Source organism: Carcharodon carcharias, chromosome 5 (assembly GCF_017639515.1).
Source record: "Carcharodon carcharias isolate sCarCar2 chromosome 5, sCarCar2.pri, whole genome shotgun sequence".
NCBI lineage: Eukaryota > Metazoa > Chordata > Chondrichthyes > Lamniformes > Lamnidae > Carcharodon > Carcharodon carcharias.
Window position 1 is genome coordinate 173,360,023 of NC_054471.1, and position 15,422 is coordinate 173,375,444.

General features: G+C 43.8%; 1 protein-coding gene across 1 annotated transcript in view; it reads left to right on the forward strand.

The window, feature by feature from the left end:
- greb1 (growth regulating estrogen receptor binding 1) overlaps window positions 1-15,422 on the forward strand; it is a 342,458-nt gene that overhangs the window by 227,091 nt on the left and 99,945 nt on the right. Inside the window, exons 16-19 of the mRNA XM_041187420.1 lie at window positions 3,637-3,765; window positions 5,389-5,511; window positions 6,330-6,527; window positions 9,377-9,557. Of these exons, the coding sequence (XP_041043354.1) occupies window positions 3,637-3,765; window positions 5,389-5,511; window positions 6,330-6,527; window positions 9,377-9,557 (631 nt within the window). The remainder of the gene's footprint in view (window positions 1-3,636; window positions 3,766-5,388; window positions 5,512-6,329; window positions 6,528-9,376; window positions 9,558-15,422) is intronic.

Consider the following 15,422-nt stretch of genomic DNA (forward strand, 5'->3'; position numbering starts at 1 on the left):
ATGAGAAGGGCTGTTGCCTCAGAACATGGCTCATGACACCAGTGCATAATCCCCAAAGCCCTGCAAGGGGTGTTACAATGCTGCATTCTGCTCAACAAGGGCAGTTATACAGCAGACCATGGGATTGCTCAAAATGCATTTCTGACGCTTTGACCGGTTCAGTGGACAGTACCCACCACAGAGGATGTCGTCATCTGCTGTGTCTTGCACAACTTGACATTGCAAAGGGGAGAAGTGTTGCCAGTCGATGACATGGAGGAGCTGCTGACCTTCTCAGATGTGGATGACGGGGAGGAATATGAGGATGAGGACAGAGATCTTGCAGCAGCTCTACCAGATGCCAGGGCCATGCAGTGATGGGCCAGGGCTGTCAGGGTTAACTTCTTCAATCATTTTGACCATGAGTGATGCACCAATCATTCCATCACTTCCTCACCTGCAAACCTTTGCCTGCCCCGATTGTGTGCCTGCCTCTGGCAGCCTCCATCTGGAGCTAACTCATTGCACACATCCTCTAACCCCTCGAAGACCAAGAAGGGTGGACTGTCCTCACCTCAGGATGAAAAGTGATGACTCCCCCTAAGCATAACAGCTTTGCATTGATACTCGATACAAAGAAGCTGTCACAAGCAGCTCCTTGTCCACATTGTCAAAGCCTTGATTGCACAAACAGCACATCCCTTCTCACGCTCGTCAGTGACCTCGGCCAATCTGCTTGGCAAGTCATTTAAGAACAGGCCAACAGATGCTGCATATTGCATGTTACGATGTTGCATTACCTTGGGAATGCAAATTAAGTACGTTACCATCCCATAGAGAGTGACCTCTAGCACACTGTCAATTTGTTGCCTGCACAGGTGAGAAATCCCTCCGTCCACTTCATTCAGTAACGAATGCCAAACATGAAGCATGACAGTGCAGTGTGGCCCCCAAAGGAGGACGTCCCAACAAATGTACATAATGCACACAGTCGTGAAGTGAGCAAAATATATTGTGATGTCTATATACATGTGCATACCATAATAGTGTCTTAGCACCCATGCCACCACTGTGCCCGCAATACTTCTTAATTTTTCTTTTGCGACTGCTAGGCTTCGTTGCGACCCCGACATCAGCAGCTGAGGAGGAGGCAGGCTGCTGAGAGCAATTCCCCCATTTCGTGATCGCATGTGGGACATGAGCCCACACACCCATTTAAAATTTGTATGGTAAACTGCATGCATTGCGGCTCCCAACACATAAGCAAAAGTGGCGCCCACTTCCTCACCTGCCATCGGGAGCTACACCCTTCTTATTAAATTCTGCTCTTGGCCTCGCACTTCATCCGAAAGTCTGTACCTTTAACTGAGCATCACTTCCTCAGTACTACACAGAGGTGCCAGCTTAGATTACATGCTCAAGCCTCTGGAGTAGGTCTCCTTCTTCAACCACACTTGTAGTCCGTTTACTGATGGTTCTCTTAGGTAGAAAATTGCAGAAACAGTGCTATATGTTCAAATCATTTGGAGGGAAACCAGTTGTTAATTATGTTCCCAGATAATGCTGCTCCCAACCTTATTGGTTCAAAGTCACAGTTTGGGAGTTTCTGTCAAAGTAAGCTTGTTGGATTGCTGTAGTGCACTAATTATTAAGAAAATCTCATTGGAGCAAGTGGTATTTGGAATGTAAATACAGACAGCTCATTATAGCTTGCACAGAAAAAATAATAATCAGCAAAATTCACCAGCTAGATTAGTAGCAAGGAAAATTGTTAGATGAATAATTTTTGCAGAGTAATTTTATTCACTTAACCTTTCGATCTTTGTATCCATTTTAACTGTTATGTCAAATTTGACAAGACTAGCAATGGAATGGAAACTGGATTGCAGTTACTATACTGTAAAACCTATCTCATAGTATTGCATAACAAATTGTATTTATATAATTTGCTTCATTGCAATGTAGACATTACAGCACAGGACAGTAAATCTTACAAAACAATTCTGTGAGCCCAAGCTGTTAATTTCACTCTGGAAAACATTCAACCCACTTTGCATTCTACTTACTTTCACCACATCAGTAAAAGCGAGAATTTCTTTCTTTCGAGGTGATATTCCCATTAGTCACAGAAGCAGGAATCTTGTGGCACTCCTTTGGGCTGCAAGGAGCAGGCATGTTCCCCACAGCCCCAAACTCTGCCCAGAGCCCCATACCCAGCCTCGATCTCCTGGTTGTGGTCCAGCCCCAATCTTACATATTCACTTCCTCATTATTGTCCCTTTAGCTCTGAAACCAGGGAATTGCTTGGAAAGTGTCTGGAAGTGCTTGCGATGCAGCCCGTTACTGTTAGTAAAGTGCTGTGATGCTCTTCGCCATTCAGTGCAAATGGACGCCTACCTCTCTAGGTGGCCAATATCATTATTGCCTTCAGTTGTCATCACTGATTAAACTGTCTGAATGGACTGGATTTTACACTCCCTCTCTGGCAGATTTGAAAGCAAAGGATTAGTTAATCCAACAGGTGACCTGCCTGCCACCCACATACCCATCCCTGCCTCCACCATGATTATGCCTGTGGTGGGGTTGGTGTCTGGCAGCCTCCCTGCCATTAATTCCCACTTAAGGGCTTCTTCCCGCTAGCACCAGGATTTAATTGACGATGAGAGAGGCCCACAACAAGCAGCCAGGCTGGCAGGTTTCCCTACACGGACTGGTGGCAGGTGGGGTAGTCCCTCCTTAATGGGCCCCCTGGGCCATCGGAGGGACCCCCTCCCCCAAGGTCTTAACCACCAAAGGCTTTGCCTTCCCCATTGGCTTCCCAAATCCCAGCCCCCTCTACGCCTCCCAGCTAGGCACACGGTGAGACCTGCCAAACACTCACCCAAATCCCGATCCAACGTCACATGCCTCTGTCCCAAAGCGCTGGAGAGCTGCCGGCCTCTGATTGGCCAGCAGACCTGAGGTGGGACTTCCTACTCCTCACAGGCGGAGTTCCTGACTCCAGTCTACGATTGGCCACTTTGCTGTTAAATGGTTTTGTGGTGTCCCCTTCAGTGGGCTTCCCCCGTGACTTTTTAGCTGGGGTTGGTGGGGAATCAGGCATAATTTAATTCAGTCATAACAGTCTGTATCACTAATTCCACTCAATGGTACCTTTATCTACAAACCATATACTGAGATGTGATAAGTATGTGGTTGCTTACTGAGCAGAGATGCTAAGTCGGTACTTTGCTAAATGCACTAATAAATCTATTGAGTTAAAGGAAGTTGGCTAAAATGAAGGGTCCTTGATAAAGTAAACTTATTGTGAGGGTGTATATTTTTGAAATGTTATTTTTCTGCATGTTTGCCTATGGATGGTTTTTTTTAAATCAGCAATTTTTTGAAGTTCTATTCATCCTCTGGTTTAAATGTAAAGACAGGTATTTTTATGTTCAAAAACTGCAGTGACCGAAAATTGCGCTTTTGTTTCATTTCTCCCTGAATATCTTAGTTTCCAGTCTTTCTTTGTGATTGCTGAAAGTCCTATTTTGTCGTCTGATCCCAATTCAGTGTGAAAAATATCTGTTGAAGTTGATTGATAAAGATGCCTTGGCTGTCTAGTTTATTTTTATCTATGTCCAGCTATCAATTTACACTTATTTCTGTTCTTGGTAGGAAAACGTCAAGCCGGATTCCTAGCAGAAAGAATGCTCAGCCCCAAAGAGCATCTGAAAGAAATCAACTATGAGCTCGTCACTGGAAAAGTTGGGGCACTAGGAGCTTTTTTCAGCAGCCTTTGTCCAGGTAAAATATTGCTGCCAGGCGTTTCTCACACAAACCTATTCTCCAAGAGCTGGGGAATATGATTTTGGTGGGGTGGGGGGGGAGGGAAAAAAACAACTTTAGCTGATGGGAGATGAGGACTGCAATGTGGAGCAAGTACCTTCTCAGCTCTGCTTGTGGGTCAGGAGGAACACGTGATTCCACCCTTGCAGCCCCATGGCACACCAAGATAGCCTGTGATCCACTACGTACATTTGGGCTTCTCCCACCCCCCACTTTGATCTCACTCTGACCCCCTGTAATCACCGTCCCAATCCTCCAAAATCCTCTGTTGTGCAGCCCACACACTTACTCATAATTTCCATCTGAACTATTGCCTGTCCAGTTGGAGCAAAGCCTGTTATTCAGGCATGAAAGCAGAAAATACTGGAAAAACTCAACAGATCTCACAGCATCTGTGGAAAGAGAAACAGAGTTAACGTTTTGAGTCCAATATGACTCTTCTTTGGGACTGTGTTATGTGGTACTTTGTCAAATGTTTTCTTATGAATGAATCCATAAGGACATCAACTGCATTTCCTTCATCACTTTCACTGTTACTTCATTAAAAAAAATCAATCAGACTAGTCAAGTATGATCTGGCTTTTACAAATCCATGCTGGTTATCCTTAATTAACTCAACCTCTCCAAGGGACTGCTGAACTTTCTCTGATTATTCTTCCTAAAGCCTTACCCATTACTGATGTTAAGCTAACTGGCCTGTAGTTGCTAGGATTGATGTTACGTTCTTTATTGAATAAGGGTGTCATGTTTGCCACTCTCCAATCCTCTGGCACCTCCCCAATATCTAAGGAAGTTTTGAAAATTATGACAACCCCTTCTGCTATCTCTAACCTGGCATGCAAGCCATCTGAACTAGGTAACTTATCTACCTTAAGTATATCCAGCTTTTCCAGTATCTCCTCCCTCTCAATTTTCACCCTATCCACTGCTACTACTATTTCGGATACTACTGATATTTTGTCAAATTAGTCTTCCTTAGTAAACACTGGTACAAAGTATTCTAGCTATATCCTGCGCCTCTAAGCATGCATCATGTTCTTTGTCCCTAATAGGGCCCACTCCACCTCTTATTACCTGCTTATTGTTTACATGCTGGTAGAAGATTTTTGGGTTCCCTTTTATGCTGACTGCCATTCTATTCTCATATTCTGTTTGCCAGACTTATTTTCCTGTTCACTTCCCTTCTCAACCTATTGTGTTTGGCCTGCATCTCACTTGAAGAAGTAGCCTGACATGCTTCATAGTCCGTTTTTTGTTTCATCATAATCTCTATCTCCCTCGTCTTTGAGCCTTGCCAAAGGGAGGTAACATACCATCCTGGATTCAGGTCTGTGGCCATAGAAATGTCTGTCGGTCCCCCCAGCTATAGAATGCTGTATCACTATTGCTTTTTCAATCTTCCACCTGCTTGCTTGTATAGCTGAGTCAGCTATAGTGCCACGGACTTCGTCCTGACTGCACCCCCCAGCTGAACTAGCATTCTCACCAGCATTCAAGACTGAGTACTTGCTCGAGAAATCGAGCTGAAGAAATCGGGTTAAAATGCCATGCTAACTTCTTTACTTATCTTATTTTGATTAGAAGGAGATATCGACATGCTCTTGGAAAAGTGCAGTCTGGCAAGGAATGGGCAAGGCTCTTCTTTCATTGCTTCATTAAAGAAATTTGATGACACCGTAATTCAGAGACCCACTATTTGTTCAGGTAAGCATCAAGACTAATTCTTTTACAGTTTGCATGTGATTAGAAACGTTTGGGATCATTAATTATTATCCAGCAACATTTAACACTCTTCCTAAAAGTCAACATTTGCTCCTTTGTTCAATGGATGAATGCCAATTGGTTCAGTGGTGAACATGTGGAAATGGATCCTGTGGACACATCATCTGGGTGAGAAAGAAGGAGACAGACTACTGATGTACCCTGCCAAGATTCCCATTGAGGTCCAGCTTGCTGAAATACATCTACCTGGTCTTCAAGGTTCCTGCCATAGAAGCACCCTGTCCTTTTATCTTGCAGCCTCAGCAGTAGCCGCCGTGAGTGATGTTGCTACCGAGTTGCCAGCCCTCTGCTTGGGTCGGCAGCTCTGGGAGGCAAGTTGTCGTTCTCATTTGGACGACAGTCTTGGCGCTGCCAGCAACGTCCTGCCCTGGGGTCTCACCGCCTGGCTTCACAGGGTTAGCTCCCATTTGCAGTCCAGGAGGCAGCAATTCTTCAATGCTGTAGTGGCAGTTGGTGGAGGAACGAGAGACAAGGATTTTAGTATATGATCAATGAGAAACAAAATTAATGTGATATGAATATTCATTCAGTAATCATATTTTTTTCAAAAAATGAAGGTATTGTGGTGGTAGACTGTATGCTTTGGTTAGGATGATTGGTGGAATGAAATCAGATCCATGCAACTTGCTGTCAGTTTATTCAGACTGATTAAGTAACCTAATAATTTTAACAAACTAAGATTAAAAATAGTGATGCTTTTGTCGGATTTTGTCCTTTTAATGCCTATTTGTGTTCCACAGTTTCAAACAAAGAAACATGTCAGATTCACCCTGTTCAACTTGCGGTGGCTCGAAAGTTACTTTCCCATGTCTGCGCTATTGCTGATTCCAGCACACAAAATCTGGATTTGGGCTCCTTTGAGAAAGTTGACTTCCTTATTTTGGTGCCTCCATCAGAAGTGGCCTACCAGCAGACTGTGCTGCGTGTCAGACAGTCAGGTAATTGTTCCAATTTCAAGCCACCATTTCTTTGTTTCAGCTCTGGAAGTATTTCAGTTTATAATTGTAACAGAGCTGCTAAGAGAAATTACGTGCTAAAAAAATCTTAATTAGTTGTTGAGACAGATAGGCATTTTATTTTACCAGGTCCAATCAAGCAACCATATATTTTTCCTTCTATTTATGGTCTAGTGAGTTTAAAGCACTGTTCCAGTCAGTGTATAAAGTGGGACTTTTTTAAGACAAGACACTCCCCATGCATAAATTGGCCTTTTCCAATTAATCTCTTAAAAGTTCCTCCGCATTCTTAAAAAAAATTCTTGTTACATTAATAATTGACTAACAAAATAGAATATTATTAATGCACATCAGTGACTTATGTGGAGATTTATACTATGAAGCAGAACTTTTACTGACCTGACCTGCAAGGAGCGGGTGGGTGTGAAAGTCAGGGGAACCTGCAATTTGGGATTCCCCCAGACACTGGAGTTTTAACTCCACAGCATGCCATTGACGTCACGAATGGGTTCCCCACTTGGACCCCCTGATTGACAGCCACCAGTCAGAAGTGAAAGGTGGCCAACACAGCAGTTAAATCCACACTGGGAGGGGGCAATCAATCAGGTGTGAGGAGGTGGTTTGTCTAGGGTGGGGGGGTCTTGGTCGATGGTTGAAGCAGGGGGGATGGTCCGAGTCCTTGGCCTGAATTTCAATGTTTGGCGTGTGCGCCTTGAAGCGGGCACGAAATGTGCTTCCACCTGTGATCGCCCCCGAACGCAATTTCACGCTGGCTGGTCAATTGACGGCCAGCCAGCGTGAAATGCGCGCTGAGAAAGCCTCAGCGCTGCCGAGGGGGGAGGCGGGAAGAGGGCAGGCACCAACATAAGTGAGGGTGCGGGTGGGTGCTTCTAGCGCGCTGCGGGCAGCTCCGGGAGCTGCAGACCTATACAGATCAAATGAGAAGAAAAAAAAGCAGCAAACTGTGTCTATGCAGCACATTCAAGCATCTGATAGCAGAACTCAAAAAAACATCGGTTCCCAAGTATCATTTTTGATTCTATTTACCCTGGACATTTCATCCCGCCTTTGGATGAGGCTCCGTTAAAAACGGGCTGGCCATCACCCAGTTTGGCTGTGGAACGACTATAAAATTGCACGGGCAATGTATAATAGTGGACAAGAAGGTTTTAAATGGTCTTAATTAGCCTTTTAATTGACAGCGGGCATGGCTCTGACTCCAGCATGTGCCTGCTGACCTCAATATTGCTTGCATGCGCGATGCTGTCAGGACACATGTACGACGTCATTTTGCACAATTTCACATGCGTTCGGGTCGGATGTGTGCCCGTCCAATCAACATAAAATTCTGGTCCTTGTGTTGGGAGTTCAAGGACCGATGAGACGGGAGGAATTGGGGCCCGATGGTGGGGTGGGATTGGGGCCTGGTGGTGGGGTGGGATTGGGGCCTGGTGGTGGGGTGGGATTGGGGCCTGGTGGTGGGGTGGGATTGGGGCCTGGTGGTGGGGTGGGATTGGGGCCTGGTGGTGGGGTGGGGGCAATGAGAGGCCTTGTAGAATCGGTCCCATTGGGTAGTGCCTCATCATCACATTCCAAGTTGCAACTCTTCCCCTGTGAGTTGGATTGGTCACCTGCCAACATCTGCAATCGGTTAAAGCTGAAAGTGGGCTGGCGTAGGTTGGGAAACAGCTTTTTGAGATTTTAACACCCTACCCAACCCAAATCTGCCCTTTTTTTAAAATTTTAAATCCAGCCCTAGGTACAGATCCCTTTTGAAGAGTGCGAGATCCTGCCGCTTTCCTTTAGGTGTCTCATCGAATGTCTTGAGTTCAGATCTCAAGGAAAAATATCTCTTGATTTATGCTGAAAAATACTTATCTTTAGAAAATATAATCAAAAGGATCCCTGTTTTTCATCAAAGTGCACTAAAGAACTACACGTGGCTCATAGGTCCTCCTTGAAGCTGTTATTGTAAAGTTGTTGGGTACAACATATGCCACACAATGTGTTTACATCTGTTTGTTAAGGTAAATTTATATGAATACTCCTGACACAAAGCTTAGTTCTAAAAACACACGTGGGTATATAGGTTAGAAGGTTAACTGACTCCCCAAGGGTTTCCATCCATTAAAATGATTGGATGATACTGCTTGTGGGCCTAAGTGACCTCCACACCCAAATTGCAGGTTTGTTTTTGTAGCAGGTAAAGCTCCTTGTCATGAGCAAAATTGTCTCCAGTATGACTAAAGAAAGCTAATTCTAAACACTGAAAGCAGACAAATGAACATATATGTGATAACTATTTTATGTGTTAAGATTAATTAATGATAACATTTTAAGAATACTAAAATAGTATATATTCAATAAAAAGCTTATAACTCTTATCAAATGTTTATACATTTCCACTAGCAAAGGACTGTGTTCCATTATTAACTATCTATAGCATAGTTTCTTTCATCAGCTATTACTGATACATCTCCATATGGAGACAAGTCAGTTGCGCATCATAAGGCTTCTCAATGCCGGAAGAGATGCATTAGAGAGGGTTTGTGTTTATTACTGGTGGTGGATATCTGGAACTTCATGAAAATCTCAATACCTGTGTTATCATCTAGATCTTTCCAGCAATCAAGACATTGCACCTGACTTGTAACAATTTTTTGTTTGAAAAAACCACACCAGCAGTTCAATAGCGTATTATTAGAGGCTAATCGTTGACAATTACGCTTGCCTAGAATACCTTTTAGCACCCAAAGGAGCCTTTGTAATTAAAACAGTGTGTTGGGATTTAGCCAAGTGTAAACTCCAGGTTTTGCCTGTTTTTTTTGCAGGGATCTTGGTAGAACTTGGATTGGAGGCAGAATCTACTGCAAATCAGTGCGCAGAACAGTATGTAATGAAGCTTACTGCAGAAACTCAGAGCAAATTTGAAGCCTTTCAGCAAAAAGCATTAAAGAACCCTTACACACTGTTCATACTGATCCATGACCATGCACACTGGGATTTGACCAGGTGAAACTCTGAAATCTTTTCTATTCTTTAATGTTTATGAACCAGAGGTTGGATAAATCCTATGATTCATCTGCAGGATTAAATATGTCTCTGCACCATATCTAGAATTTGAAATGTAGTCCTATTTTCATGATTTTATATTTTTAAGTTAAAAGTTGGTTTGGGAAATTTACATACCATTGTTCAAAATGGAGCGATATGTTTCTTTTTTTCTGCTCAACAACAGAATATAATTTCTGTTATACCAGTGACATTGTCAAGGGTAGTTTGGCTGTTGTGGCATCCACTGTCTATTGCAGCGTGAATGGCACTGCCCCTCCCCAGTTAAGCTCGAGGAAATCAGGGAGAAGCAAGACTTTAATAAGCAAGAATATTATTAGTCTAGAATCAGTGTTAATATGCATTACACCAGCCTAATCCCAGAAGCAACTTTGGAACTGCAAGTAAAAGAAAAATAACATGCTCCATTAGTACCCAGAAGAAAACATGATCTTTGTCTGGGAGAAATAACTTAGAATGCTTCACACATTGTTCATCACAGCGACTTTTGTTATGTAGAAAAAAGTGGCAATTTATTTGTACAAATGAAAATTTCTCCTGCAGCATTGAGATGAATGACCTGTGATCATGTTTTGATGGGTGTTGGTTTGATGGAATGTCCACCAGGATACTGAGAGGAGCAAGAAATAACTTGCATTTATATAGCATCTTTCTTGGCCTTGGCACATACCAAAAGTCTTCACAGCCATTTAAGTACTTTTAAAGCCAGAGGTCCTTCATGCAGAAGTTAGTTAAATGAATAGATTTTCTTTTTGTGATGATGTTTGAGGGATAACTATTGGCTAAGCCATCAGGAATACTCTCCTGATCATCTTTGAATAGTGTTGTGGGATCTTTTACATCTGCTTGAGAGGGAAGTGCCCCTTAGTTTAGCATCTCACCCTGAAGGCTGTACTTCAGCACTCCCTCTGAATGAAGCCTCTGGAGTGGCTGACACACAAGTGAGAATGCTACCAGTGAATCAAAGCCGACAACATCTTCCTTCTGGTTTTTAAACAAGCCATGGGATCCTTTCCTCTTCTGGAGTTGGCAGTCATGGCTGAAGTCATAGAATCATTATAGCAAGAGGTCATCTGACTAATTGAGTCCATGTCTGCTCTCTGTAACTCAGTCAGTTGCATTCCCCCCTTTATCCCCATAGCTCCGCAAGTTTATTTTCCTCAAACGCCCATCTAATTTCTTCTTGAAATCATTGATAGCCTCCACTTTCATCACCTTTTGTCATCTATGCATTCCAGGTCATTACCGTTCACTGCATAAAGAAGTTCTTCCTTGCATCCCACCTGTATTTTGTCGCCCAAAACCTTAAATCTGTGTGCCTTGGTCCTCGTGCCGGGAACAGCTTTGATTTGTCAACCTTATCTTCTTCAAAGAAGCATCCTCGATTTTGAAGGTTGCCAAACCACGGCTTATGTTATGATTTTACCACAGGGCAGGGCGAGGAGGCAGGCCCAAGTCTACCCCAGTCAGAATGGGGATCAAATCCTGTGCTGTTAGTGTTATTCTGATCTACAGGCTAGCCAACTGAGCTAACCAGCCACCCTACCTTATCTAAATTTGTCATAATCTTGTAGACCTCTGTCAAATCTCTCGTCAATTGCCTTGGCTCCAAGGAGAACTACCCCAACTTCTCCAGTCTAACCTATCTAAAATCCCTTATTCCTGGAACCATTCTGAAAGCTCTGCATTCTCTCAAGGACCTCTACATGTTTCCTCAACTGTGGTGACCTAAATTGGATGCAGTACTCTAGTTGTAGCCTAATCAGAGCTTTGTAGATGTTCAGTGGACCTTCCCTGCTTTTGTACTCAATGCCTCTATTCATGAAGCTGAAGATCCCATACCCTTTGCTAACCACTTGCTCAAAGATCTATGCACACGAACAGTCCCTCTGTCCTCGCAGACTCTATAGAACTGTGCCAGTAAGTATATATTGCCACTCTCTATCCCTTCTGCCAAAATGCACCGCTGACCCCTCTCTATGTTCAGTTCCATCTGCCAGTTGTCTGCCCATTCTGCTGGTCTATATCTATATCCTGTTGCAGGTGATTGGTTGGTCTATATCTATATCCTGTTGCAGGTGATTGGTATCATCCTCACTGTTTGTCAAACCTCCACATTTAGTATCACCAGCAAATTTTACTCTGTATTCCAATATCATACATCAAAAAGCAGTGGACCTGGCACTGACTCTTGGGGAAACCACAATTGACCATCTTCCTGTCTGAAAAACAACCATTTACCAATACTTTGTTTCTTTGTTCCTAAGCTAATTTTTAAGTCAAGCTGACACTGATCCTCCTATTTCAGGAACCTTGACATTTTGTTAAACAACTTTGGGTGGAATTTTCCATGCCCGCTGGCGTGTTTGACGGTGTGAGCGGGCAATATGGTGAGAAGTCCAAAAATGGGTTCATGACGTCTTGAAACCAGTTTGCAATTGTCCGCTCAGCCCGTTGATGGCAGGCCACGTTTCCTGCCGTCGGATGTCAGAAATCTCATTGTAATACATCTGTATATCAATGTAAGCCCAGCCTGCCAGAATCATCCCCCTTCGCTGGATTATCCACCCACTGTTTCACAACTGTCTGTAAAGAACATGCACCTGGCGAGCTGCATTTCGCTCGGTACTTCAAAGTTTGTGTGCCTACCTGACTTCAGGCAGCACTCGCAGTCATCAGCACCAGGCTTCACAGGCAGAACCACATCACTTTTAGGAGGGGCTCACAGGCAGATCTCTGCCTACCAGACCAGTCATAAAGCAGGGTTGGCTTTTCAATGGCTGCAGGGCTAGGGCTTGCTTGGGGAAGGGGGAGAAGTGACCTCAGGCAAGGGAAGAGGCTCCAGGGAGAAGGCTGTACTGGGGAAAGGGTTAACCCAGTATGTGTGTGGGGCCACAAGTTGATCTGTGCAAGTGGCCTCAAGATGGTGAGGGCTGAGGTGGCAGTCTCCAGAGGAGATGATGCCAGATGGAGATGTGAGGTTGTGTATGAGTGAGTGGGTGGTGATGTCGTTTAAGCTGTCAGTGAGTGAGATGACTGTGAATGTGTAATGTCCTTGTGAGTGTGGAGTTTCGAGAGATGAGATGGTTTCCTTACCCTGGCGGCATGGATGAGATCATTCATCCTCTATCTGCATTGGATGGCCAACCTCTTCTGTGCAGTGTTGGCACTGATCACCACCGACATCACCTACCAAGTCAGAGTGGTAATGTTGCTGCCCTCCTGCGGCAGAATGGGGGTAGAGGACATTACGGCGGGCGTCCAAAAGGTGTTCGAGTGACACGCCGCTAAACCGGGGCTGGGGGCAGCCTTCTTGTCTTTTGGAGCCATGTCTTCTTTTCAGCAGTCCTTGGCTGGAAGCACTGAGAGGTGTGTGTGCGACTGCACTTTCAATGTGGCGCCTGGCACGATGAAGTGGTGAGGTGATGGCGTGGCGGGCAAATTGCAGTCGCCCACATTGAAACAGCGGGAATGCATGACAAATGAGGCCGATTGGAATGATTGAACAGAGTGAAAAGCCGCCATTGCGGCCGGCAGGAAAAACGTTCTTTTTCCTGCCCACTACTGCACTTAGCATAAATCTGGGCCAATTCTGCCCTGTGTGTTATCTTGTCAAATGCTTTCTTAAAATCCATATAGATATCAACTGCATTCCCTTTGTCAACTTTCTCTGCTACTTCATCAATTTTTAAAATATTTTGTGTGCAAATAAATGTACTGCCACCTTTACAGCAATTGAAGTATTTCCATATAAATATTATAAATCCTTCTTTAACTATGATTAGCCAACATATCCAAATGATTACAGTCTGCTGTATTCCCCAGCTTTGATTACTCACGATACAAATGCCTCCTACCAATATACACAAATTTAGCTTTAATGCTGTAGCAGTCCTGTGTAAATGCAACAGGAAGTGAGAGTAACTGCCCTTGACATCAAGGCAGCATTTGACTAAGTGTGGCATCAAGGAGCCCTAGCAAAACTGGAGTCAATGGGAATTTGGGAAAAACTCACCACTGGTTGGAGTCAAACCTAGCACAAAGGAAGATGGTTGTGGTTGTTGGGAGTCTGTCATCTCAGTTCCAGGACATCAATGGATTCCAGGAGGGTCCCAGCAGATAGGAAAACCACTAACATGACATTCCTGTTCAAAAAGGGAGGGAGACACAAAGCAGGAACATATAGGCCTGTCAGCCTAACATTTGTCATTGGGAAAATGCCAGAGTATATTGTTTAGGAAGAAATAGGACATTTAGCAAAGCTGAATTCAGTCAGAGTCAACATGGTTTTGTGAAAGGGAAATCACGTTTGACAAATTTACTATAGTTCTTTGAAGATATAGTAAGCAGAGTTGATAAAGGGGAACTGGTAGATGTGGTATATTTGGTTTTCCAGAAGGCATTCGAAAAGGTGCCATATAAAAGGTTATTGCACAAGATAGGAGCTCATGGTATTAGGGGTAATGTATTACCGTAGATTGAGGATTGGTTAACACACAGAAGACAGAGAGTCAGGATTAATGGGTCCTTTACAGGTTGGGAAGACGTAACTAGCGGAGTGCCAAAAGGATCAGTCCTAGGGCCTTGATTATTTACTAGCTATATTAAAGACTTGGGGGGGAGGGCAGAATGTAATTTATCTAAATTTGCTGATGATATAAAAATAGGTGGGAGGGCATGTTGTGATGAGGACATAAGGAATCTGCAAGGGGATATAGACAGGTTGATTGATTGGGCAAAAGCATGACAGATGGAGTTTAATTTAAGAAAGTGAGAGATCATGCACTTTGGTAGGAAGAACCAAAAGGCAGAATATTATTTAAATGGGGAGAGACTCCAAAAAAGTGCAACACAGAGGGATCTGGGTGTTCTTGTGCATGAAACATAAAAAGTTAGCATGCAGGTGCAGCAAGCAATTAAGAAGGCAAATTGAATTTTGACCAGTGTTGCTAGGGGGTTGGAGTTTAAAAATAGCGAAGCCTTGTTACAATTGTACAGGGCTTAGGTGAGGCTGCACCTGGAGTACTGTGAACAGTTTTGGCCCCCGTATTTAAGAAAGGGTATACTGCATTGGAGGCAGTTCAAAAGAGATTCACTAGGCTGATTCCTGGGATGAAGGGGTTTGAATTATCAAGAACGACTAAACAGGTTAGGCCTTTATTCATTAGAGTTTAGAAGAATGAGGGGTAATCTTATTGAAACATACAAGATCCTGAAGGGTCTTGACAGGGTAGGTGTTGAGAAGATGTTTCCACTAGTGCAGGGGACATTGTTACAGAGAATAAGAGGACACTCATTAAAAATTGAGATGTGAAGGAATTTCTTCTCTGAGGGTAGTGAATGTCTAGAATTCTCTACCCCAGAGAGTTGTGCAGGCTAGATCACTGAAAGTATTTAAAGAACAGGTAGATAGATTTTTGAAATATTGGGGAGTTAAGGGCTAAGAGGAGCTGGCATGAAAGCGGAGTTGAGGCCTGGGGCATGTCAGCCATGATCTTATTGAATGGCAGAGCAGGCTTGAGGGGCTGAATGGCCTACTACTGTTCCCATTTCTCATGTTCTTATGAGTTCTTCAGGGTAGTATCCCAGGCCCAACTATCTTCAGCTGCTTCATCAGTGACCTTTCTTCCATTATAAGGTTAGAAATGGGAATGTTCGCTGATGATTGTACAATGCTCAGCACCAATTGTAACTCTCCTGATACTGAAGCAGCCCATGTCCAAGTGCAGCAAGACCTGGACAATATTCAGGCTTGCGCTGACAAGTGGTATGCAACTTTCATGCCAAACAAGTGCCAGGCAATAA